General features: G+C 31.5%; 1 protein-coding gene across 2 annotated transcripts; it reads right to left on the bottom strand.

Moving 5' to 3' along the window:
- Positions 1-993: 993 nt before the first annotated feature.
- LOC109862994 (WD repeat-containing protein mio-B) lies at positions 994-10,036 on the bottom strand. Of its 2 annotated transcripts, XM_020443170.1 has the most exons (15): positions 9,728-10,034; positions 9,455-9,649; positions 9,082-9,342; positions 8,773-9,000; positions 7,854-8,006; positions 7,616-7,797; positions 7,340-7,473; positions 7,144-7,257; positions 6,303-6,666; positions 6,095-6,233; positions 5,453-5,591; positions 5,152-5,362; positions 1,831-2,045; positions 1,424-1,493; positions 1,020-1,111 (listed from the first exon to the last, which is right to left on the bottom strand). In XM_020443170.1, the coding sequence occupies exons 1-14, from the start codon at positions 9,861-9,863 to the stop codon at positions 1,424-1,426; spliced, it is 2,541 nt and encodes an 846-aa protein (XP_020298759.1). In that variant the 5' UTR covers positions 9,864-10,034; the 3' UTR covers positions 1,020-1,111. The 2 variants fall into 2 exon arrangements, with proteins under 2 accessions (XP_020298760.1, XP_020298759.1); XM_020443171.1 differs by lacking the exon at positions 1,831-2,045 and having other exon boundaries at positions 994-1,111; positions 9,728-10,036.
- Positions 10,037-10,472: the final 436 nt, after the last annotated feature.

Raw genomic sequence — 10,472 nt, forward strand, 5'->3', positions numbered from 1 at the left:
CGACGTAGTTGTGGACTACTAGTTAGTTCGTACGGCGCCCGTTGGCGCTACGAGCAACTGCCCCGCTTGCTCTCCGATCCCCGCGCCAACTCCGCGATTTATTGACGCTTTGTCCATACTGCATTTATCTACCTACGAAATATTGTATTTACGATAATGTTAGACAAACGCATCTTGGGTAAACGTTTAGGACAACGCATTGGCCAAGAAGCGATAGTGCTCGGCAAAATTACCGGAGTGAGATGATATTTTTAGCTTATTTAGAATAAAATGAGATAAAGTAACCTAACCTAACCTAACCTAACCTAACCTAAAAATCTAATCACAAAAACGTGAATACTTTGACTACGTTCAGAGAGTGCACTATTGTATCATTCTATCTTTATCCCTCAAATGTAAAAAATTTAACTCTGGTTTTTTTTCAACACATGAAAATCTTTTTTAAAGATTTTCACAACTACCTTAGATATAAAATAAAGATAGACTGATGCAATAGCACAGATAGCACCATGCTTTTCAAACAATTTTTGTTATATTTGTGCACTTTTTTATATTACTATAGAGTACTATTAATTAGATTACTATAGATTGTATTACTATAGATTTTGTATTACTTCACACTGATGTATTTTAACAAAGTAAATTATAATATATGTAATGTATAATTATAAATATTCTATTAAATGTAATATATTACTAGATGATAATAGATTTTGAATTTATATATATAAATATGTGACTCACTATTGATATATATCATAGAAAAGTTCAGATGATATGAGTGCAGAGATAACAACAACTGATGATGCCCGAATTAATGTGACGTTTAAAGAACCATTTGATTTCAACAATTTGTCATGCTATATAGAAATACGTGGTATTGTAAAGTCAAAGTCTACAATGTCTTGTAGCAACTTTATATGTTTTCCTTCCAATATAACAAAAGATTTTGGTAAGTAAATGCTCTTATTCTTTACTAGCTTTTCCACTCACTTTACATTGAAGTACTTTTATTAAGAAGTTTTTATTTTATAGACATAATTGGCTACAATACTGTGATGCATACATGTTGTGCAGTGAATAATCAGTTGGAGGGAGCATTCCATGGAAACTAATAAAAAGAAAGATTAAAAATTATTTATAATTTAAGCAACCTTTATTATATTTCTTTATACATCTTTACATTTTGTAAGTTCATTTGTATGTATTATTTCCAACAAAATAACAAGAGATGTAATTAAAGAAAGATATTGAAATCTATATATTTTCTCAAGTCTATATAAAAAAAATCAAATAGAATAATAACATCAGTTATATAATAAAAAATACAAAATTTATATAAAATCCTAAAATTCTAAAAAATGCATTATATATGCAATTATATGCAGATGCAGAATATTCTCTATTTATAATAGATACATACTTATGTCACAGCTGCATCCAAAGAGGAACAGCGACAGCTGCATGATGTTACTGGACATTCTGTGTGTTGCCTGAAACATTGACCAATAGTAAAATCAATAATATAATTTGTTATATATACTGCAAAGTTTTGCTCTTCTCACATCATCAGGACCATTAATTTGTGTTTTTGCGCTTAATTGTTTCTTTTATTGTAACAAGAGACATGCCTAACACATGCAATACATATGTTAAGTTATATTTATTTTACACATGTGATTAGTCTGCGAGTGTTAGTATTGAGATAGCAGCACGAAAGAAGAATGTGAGAAGAACGAATTACTGACTATGAAAAAGAATCATGTGAGAATTGTGAAAGTGAGGAAAACGGAACTCTGCTATAAATGTTTTTATTTAATAAAATTTTACCGAAACCATTGAGTTATGTGATCGCTGTGACCACCGTGTTTACACGTCAAACACCAAGTAAACCAACTATTGAATTCTGTGAGCTGGATATCACATTCTTCGTTCCTAGTATTTCCGGGACTAGGAGCTGTTTGTAGTCCACTAACAGTGCCTATATGCATCAAGCATATTGCACAACGTGGTAAAGGTTTGCGACAATTAGGACAGGCTGTCATCTATTATAACAAAGAAAGCTTCTTAAGCCCCTTGCACAACGCGAGAAGATAGCGATAGGCGATAGACACGGAATTCGTCGAAAATTTTATCGTTATTGCCTATTCCGTTTTCTGCACTGATACACATGTATTTTTAAGTATTTAGATTCAGCTGTTCCTACCGTTATTTATAAATATAAACCCTATAAAACCAGTGTTATTTCTATCGCTATCGCTATTCCTTCCATTGTGCAAGGGGCTTTTTAGCTTATTACCAGATGAAAGCTAAAAAAACTAAAATTATGTAAGATGCAACTTTACACTGAGTTCTATGAGATAAAAAAATTCGAGTGAACGAAAATTGATTCGCACTAGAAAGATTATACTGAGTCAAGAAGTTCTTTATTATTTTGCAAGATTTAGAAGAAGTAACGAGTTATTACTTCATAAAGATTCGCAAATAAAGGGCCTTCTACAATAAGATATTAGTAATAAATCAGAAGTCAGAAGCAAGAAATTGACCAATCACAGTCAAATCACAGAAGAATAATCGATTGTGATTGATCAATTTCTTGCTTCTGACTTCTAATTTATTAAGAGCCGTCTACAATGGAGAGTTGTAGGCCGTAATAGTAAGAAATTTACCAATCACAGGCAAAGTACAGAAGAATAATCGATTGTGATTTGTCAATTTCTTACTGTTACGGCCTACAACTCTCCATTGTAGACGGCTCTTTACTAATATCTTATTGTAGAAGGCCCTTAAGAGCCGTCTACAATAGAGTTTTAGACCGTAACAGTAAGAAATTGACAAATCACAATCGATTATTCTTCTGTACTTTGTCTGTGATTGGTCAATTTCTTACTATTACGGCCTACAACTCTCCATTGTAGACGGCTCTTAAGGCGTCGTCTACAGTTGTAAGCCGTAAGAAATTGACCAATCATAGACAAATCACGGAAGAATAATCGATTGTGATTGGTCAAATTCTTACGGCTTACGGCTTACGATTGTATTGTAGACAACGCCTAAACGTGCATTCACGTACAAAAAACAGCACAGCGTTTCCCACGTTGATTATTACACGCGGCAACTCAATAAAGAAGTTAATATAAACAGCATATAATATATATATATATATAGTACAAAAAATTAATAACTATCGATAATTACTCGCAAAAGCATGGCCCTCGCAGTTTTTTAATCAAAATAAATAATTCTTATGTCAAAATGTTTATGATTTTATTTATTTATTATTTAAAGGAAAAATCCTATAAAAGAAAATAATTATAAGATATGTTTACAAATTATAAGTTACGTTTTGTTGTAAATATTAATACACTGATTTTCTAATTTTTTAATCTTTTTCTCTAATTTTTACATGGTAAAGAATATTTAAATATTGTAATGTGATAAAATTTTTTCCTATATACAGGGTGTCCCAGAATTGGTTTAACATCTCTCGTAGTCAGGTAGAAGGAATAAAACTGAAGTGAAAAATTCTATACCATTTTGCTAGATTCGCAATAGTTACCGAGATTTTAATTAACAAAGATCCGCGAATAAGCGTGCATCGGGCTGTCTTACGCGCGTAGGACAGCCCGGCGCGCTTCACACAATTACATTTTAATATGTATATGTTATAGTATATGCTGTTATATTAGCTCCTCCCATATGTCGCTATGGGTAACACTGTTAGCGCGCGAAGCGCGGCGGGCAGTCTTACGCGCGTAAGACAGCCCGATGCATGCTTATTCGCGGATCTTTGTTAATTAAAATCTCAGTAACTATTGCGAATCTAGCAAAATGGTATAGAACTTTTCACCTCAGTTTTATTCCTTTTACCTGCCTACGAGCGATGTTAAACCAATTCTGGGACACCCTGTATATATATATAATTAAATAAAACATTATTAATAATTAATTAAAATCCTACACATCTCTCCTACACAGTAGAATTATTTATTGTTTAATAAAAAAAAAATACGCGCGATGCTTTCGCGTTTCATCATTGTTATTGGTTTGTAATATGTGTATATTATATATGTATATTATATATTATATGCTATTTATATTAACTCTTTCCACTAAGTTGCTACGCACATAGCAATCATAAGTGCGTGAAACATTGAGTTGTTTTTTAGATAGATTCATTCATGGATTTTAAGTAATAAGTTGGTAATTATTCCAAATGTCGTAAAGTAGTAAAGGACTTTTCGATTTAGTATAACTTCTCTATCTGTCTATGAGCAGTGATACGGTTATTAGCGAACATTCTATATATATATATATATATATTTAAAATTATTTAAGTTTTGTTGTATGTATACTGTATACATATATATAGAGTGTATAAAAATTATCGGTACCGCGAAAAATCTCGATACCTAGGCATTTTGCGAAAAAGTGTTTCAGATTAAAGTTGTAAGGTTTAAAAGGATCTATTTACTGATTCTTTCAATGTAATCTTAGATAGCGCCGCCAAGGTCAGGTCAAGGTCACATCAACTTTTTTAAATGGAACTTTCTATTTGTATTGTAGATTCTTCTAGTTTAATTCAAGAGCTTTCTAAAACACTATAACAAAGTTTATTTTCATTAAGTACTTTTTGAGTTATGAAGATTGAATAGTAGAATACTACCGGTACTTTTTGTACGAAGATGATTTCGATCGAAACAAATTTTGTGAGCTCATGATGCTGACAAAGAATCTGACCTTCTTTCTATTCAACATAGATTTTTTAGATAAAGCAACATTCAAAATGAATGATAACGTCAATAGATAATACTAATACTGACGATATTCTAATATTCAACTCTTATAAGTCAAAAAGTGCTTCATGAAAATAAACTTTATTATAGTGTTTTGGAACGCTCTTGAATTAAGCTATACGAATATGCAATAAAAAATAAGGTGTTTCATTTATAAAATATAAGGTGACCTTGTCCTGATCTTGACGATATCATTCAAGATCAAACTGATAAGATCTTAAATAGATCATTTACCCAGTTTTATCTGAATCAACTTTTCGTAAAATGCCTGGTCTTCCAGATTTTTCGCAATTACTGGTACTTTTCATACACTCTATATAATAAAACTTTTAAATCATTAAGAATAGATCATTACCTTCAGTTTGTTTGGAGTACTGCCTAATCTATTGAATGGAACTCTTGTCCTGCTCAGTCCTTGCATAAAGGCTGATATACTTTTACCACAAAAATTGCAAGAAACATATATCTGTTGTGGTGGTTTTTCATGTGGTGTTGAAGACCTCATAACAATATCAAATCTAGCTCTTTCGAACCATAGTTTCCATGCGTTCAAAAGATGTCTGTAACTGTAAAAAAATATTTTATAATGGTATAGTATATAACATTTCAAAAATCGTTTATTTACAACTAAAGATTTGCAAGATTGATATCAATACTTGCTAATCCACACTTGAACTTGATTTTCTTGAAGCAATTTGGGTGTGAAAGCTCTAATTGCAATAAGAGTGCAGCTCTGTACATCCGAAGTAATCTCTAAATATTTACTCAATAACTGTATACTTTCCATACTTGCACCTAAGATGTATAATATGTTAAACTGCAGTTTTTTATATATAAGATATTTGTATATGCGTGTGCGTATGTTTTTTTTTATTAATGAAGGGTTTATTTTAATTAGGATCAAATATTGTAGGGAGAAGTGTTTTTATTGGCCAAATACTAGAAAACACAGTTCATATAACATAGGTTTAGAAACTCTAATTGTAGAATTATTAAAAACTTTTCAAGAAAATGCAAAAAGCAGGAAGAAATCATTTTGAATAATTTTTGTAACAAAAAATGTTTTGTCTTGTGTTTACTTTGTTTTTCTTTGCTCCTGTTAAATCTTGTCTTGTTTAATTGCATTACTTATTCTGTTGAATGTTTTATTAAGTTTTTGATATTACTAAACTCTTTTTATTAAACTTTTTAAAATGTTTTTTAAATGTTTAGTTGGAATATGTTTAAGAGGAATGTCCCTAAAATATTGATACTAATTAAAATATACTTTATATACGGAAAAAATATTGTAGTCATACCTGTAATCAAGAAACCTGCTAAATCTCCTTGTTCAATTAACTTTTGGGTCAATTTTTTCAAATACTCATATAATTTATTATCCGATAAAAATATAAGGGCGAATGCTACTCTATCTTTAACAGCCATACCGTTTTCATTCTACGACGTTAAATGTATCAAATGTTTAGCTTGTTTTCAATAAAGTGATTCTAAGTGTTTTATACTTACGAGTATGCTTTCATACGAATCGTTATCTGTGGTTAAGAAACCGAATGTTGCTCTTAGATAAGGATCTGACAATTGAGATCTAGACTTCTGACACGATTCTCTCCACAATGTAGTACGTTCTTCGGAGAAGCCCGACAATGCCATAGCTACCATATTCAGAATAGCCATTTGCTTTTTATTGGCTCCTCGATTTAAAATATCAATAGCTTGTCTTAAACACAGATTGAACACTGCAAACGTCGCAGCTTTCGCATATGCACCTTCCTTCTCAAGTTTTTCCAGATATGTATTATCATATGCGGTATTCGTCTCTTTATCAAATCGCAAACCACATAAGAGAAGACTCTTTTCTCTGTCCGGTGATCTATAATTGAGATAAATATTGATTAAGATGACATTTTTTTTTTCTATTTTTTAAATGCTTGAAATTTCTGGATACTCGCTACATCTTGGATTAATGCTGAGGCCACACATAGCGTTATATACACTAAGAGAGAATAAATATTATTCTTTTGTTTTATTATAAAAAACGTAGTTATAAAGAATAGCGTAGCAAATGTAGCACTCTGTGTTGCTTCGGTTTAACTGATTACTTTGCTGTTTTGATAGGTGCTGACTGGAACCAAAGAATTGTTTTCCCTACAACATATCTGATGTATTTAATATAGTTCACGAATTTCTTCTCGATTATAAGTGAACGTGTATGAAAAAACTCATTTTGAGGTAAATTGTGAGCAAATATATACTTTAAAAAATATATATTTTTGTGCTTCTAATATCATGTAATATCACAATTCAAGAATACTGTAGTGAGTATCCATAAGTTTTAAACACTTTTTACCTATAGATTTTTATGGTATGACTAGAACCTATATCTGCCCAAGGACGATGTATCACTTCTGATTTCAACAGTCCATTACTCATGTTCTGTTGAGTGTCCAACTTCACGACTGTTCTATATGAAAAAAGATTAGTAAAATATTTAGTATTAATTATTTGTGTATATATATAATATTACATACGCACATTTATTTTACCTTATACCAGGATGCTTATTGTCAGGACTGTGTATAGTACCTTCTTCTACTAAAGATCGACTCAAATATAACCATTGCCATAAACTTTTTAGTGCTTCATTTTCAGCTATATCGCCATTTTGAGCTAAATCTGCCTGCAAATATATAGAACACATATACGTTTTAATAAAAAAAAAAAAACACAATACATAGATAATTTTAATTAGTAAAAAGTATTTGTATACAATTTATTATAAAATTGTTTTATAATGTTTAATATTGTTTCTATCTACTTACAAGTAAGCCATATTCAAACATAGCACGTCTTTTGGTTAAAACTGAAATATCATCAAATTCTTTATAAACGCTATCTTCACTGCGTACATATTTAAACGATTTGAAAGCATAATTCCACATAAGGCATGATTTAGCGGAATAATTGAGTGTTATCCTCTCGCATACGGTATAATCCGTTATTCCTGTACAATAAGAAAGTATAAATCATCTAAAAGATTAATATGTGATGCTAGGATACCTTGTAGCGATATCGCTAACAATCTATTCTGATCAGTTGGATGCCATGAAAAACTTAATGGGCTATGCCAAGATGGTAAGACCACTCTCTCCAGAACACCTGGTTCGGTATCCTCTCCTCCGCAATACTGAATGTCAAATAAGTGCAAACCAACTACAGAAAAAGATACTTAAATATAGTTTTTTCCATTATACTAGCTTCTATGGGAGAAATCTTCAAAAAATTCCTGCTTTATTATGATTCCTAAGAAAAAAGAAAGAGAGCAGAAGGGTTGAGAATAGAAGATATTACAGGATATCATGTAACTAGTTGCCAAAACAAGCTGGTTCACCTTAGTGTAACTACAAAGTGATAAACATGACTGCAAAATGTTCACAATTTTGAGCAACAATTTATAATACAACTTTTGTAAGCAGATTATCAGGTGCACAGATTCATTAGCATATGGTATAAAGAGAGTGGACTAAATACTATCTATTAATCATATTTGTAGCCATTTTTAAATATTTCAATCCACTCATACAACTCTACAAGAAAAAACACTATCATACTGAACATACATAAACTGATGATCTGTGCATCTAATACATCTTCTGATTTATCTACAAAAATCATCAAGTTGTTACTTTTCCTTAGTGCAATTCTCAAGTTTTGTTTATTACTTTTTAGATAATTTCATACTAACTACAAAGTCAAATGATGTACCTTGTAAAGGTAACCAGATGACTAGCACATAACATTCCATAATATTCTCTAATCTCATCTTTCCCGTTCTTTTCCTTTTCTTAGAAATAATAAGTGTAGAAACTTTTTGAAGAAAACTCCCTTGCACTTTATAATAATAAATGTCAATTGTAAAAGATTATGCTATAATAAATATATAGACACATATATGTGGGTAATTTAAAAACATATGTACCTGAATCTTTCTGCAGTGCACCAATAAGATTACGTCTGGTTGGGCACCAGAGCACTTTTGTGATCTGTCTTTGCGGTACTACAGTTACAATTGGTTTCTCAAAACATCGAGTATCCCATAATGTTATTAAATTGTCAACATGTGAAAGTAATTGATAATTATTATGAGGATTTATTGAAAGATTATATACCGCCTTTGTGGGAGTCATATTTACCACTTTTACAGAATCTAATACAATATTTAGAGAAAAAACTTGTAATAAGACAGAATTATATACAACATCATTTAATGTTATTTCATCTTTCACACCTCTAAAGTCAATAATTTTTAATTGCTTGTTGTTAGCTCCAAGGACTAAGCATCTAGGATCATGTTTAAACCAAGATGCAGAATGTATTGTCTCTGATAAACCTACTTCTGCTATTGGTCGTTCAGAGCCTTTTGGATAATGAAGTACATCCCAGAGTAGCAGAGAATGTTCCTTACTGTGTTTATCCAAGCCAGATACAATCAAGTGGGTATCAGCAGGATTCCAAGCAACAACATTACATGATCTCATATATTTTGGAACTAAAAAATTTTATCAAAACAATTGCATAAAATCCTTAAGTATATTATATGTGTGTGTGTAAGATGTGCATATATATATATATATATATATATATATATATATGATATTTACAAAATTCTTTTCCAACAAGACCCTGATAATCAAATTCTGGAGGACCTAGAGTACTTAAAACTATTTTTCCATTTGCATGACCACTGGCTACAATATCTGACTCTGATTGGGGATAAATATCTATACACTTTGCATAGTTGTTAATAGTAACAGATGCAACAGGTTCTGCAATGGAGTTTTCTGACAGTTGTAAATCTATTTTAGAAACAAAAACACATGTATAAAATATGTGCACATAACAAATATAAATATAGATTATTTGTTTACACTAACAAATCTGATCACTGTCTCGAACACTACTATCTCGTGCTACTATTTCATAAAGATTCAGTACAGCATCACTATCCCATGTGATAAATCTATCCGAATGAAAAGGAGACCACAGCACATCCACTTTTGGACGACTCATGTTTTCCTCTTCTTTTTATTGAGTTTCTGTCATAAAATTGCGATTTATTACAGTATTTTACGTCGTTCAACAGAATGTCTCATGAATAATACTATACTACGTATGTATGTGTTTGTGTAATTGTGGTCTAGTTTCCACCGAAACCAGGGCCACCAAACTGCCATATAAATGCTATGGGCAGAGAGAAATCTGAGAGCGGCCATCCTATTGTAATTTTTTACGACGGTTTCAGCCGCTGGTTTTAGCCGTATTTCCACAAAAGTGGAACTCAAAGGCCGTTTTACATTAAACGCAAGTATCAGATCTGCGCAAGTATCTGAGCCGCGCAGAGCGCTTACTGACGTGCGTTCGGCTAAAGGTCGGCGCTGATTGGCTTACTTTATTCAATAATTACTCCTTTATCATATGTAATAGAAAAAAATGGTTCAGGACTTTTCGACTCAGAATAATCCCTTCTACCTGCCTACGAGCGGTTATACGGTCATTACCAGACACCCTGTATATACATAGAAAGAGAGTGAGAGTGAGAAAGAGAGAAAGTGAGAGAAAGAAAGAGAGAGAGAGAGAGAGAGAGAGAGAGAAAGAGAAGCATGCATCATTCAGGACAAG

This window comes from Pseudomyrmex gracilis, unplaced genomic scaffold (assembly GCF_002006095.1).
Source record: "Pseudomyrmex gracilis isolate BER0280 unplaced genomic scaffold, ASM200609v1 scaffold_2848, whole genome shotgun sequence".
Classification (NCBI taxonomy): domain Eukaryota; kingdom Metazoa; phylum Arthropoda; class Insecta; order Hymenoptera; family Formicidae; genus Pseudomyrmex; species Pseudomyrmex gracilis.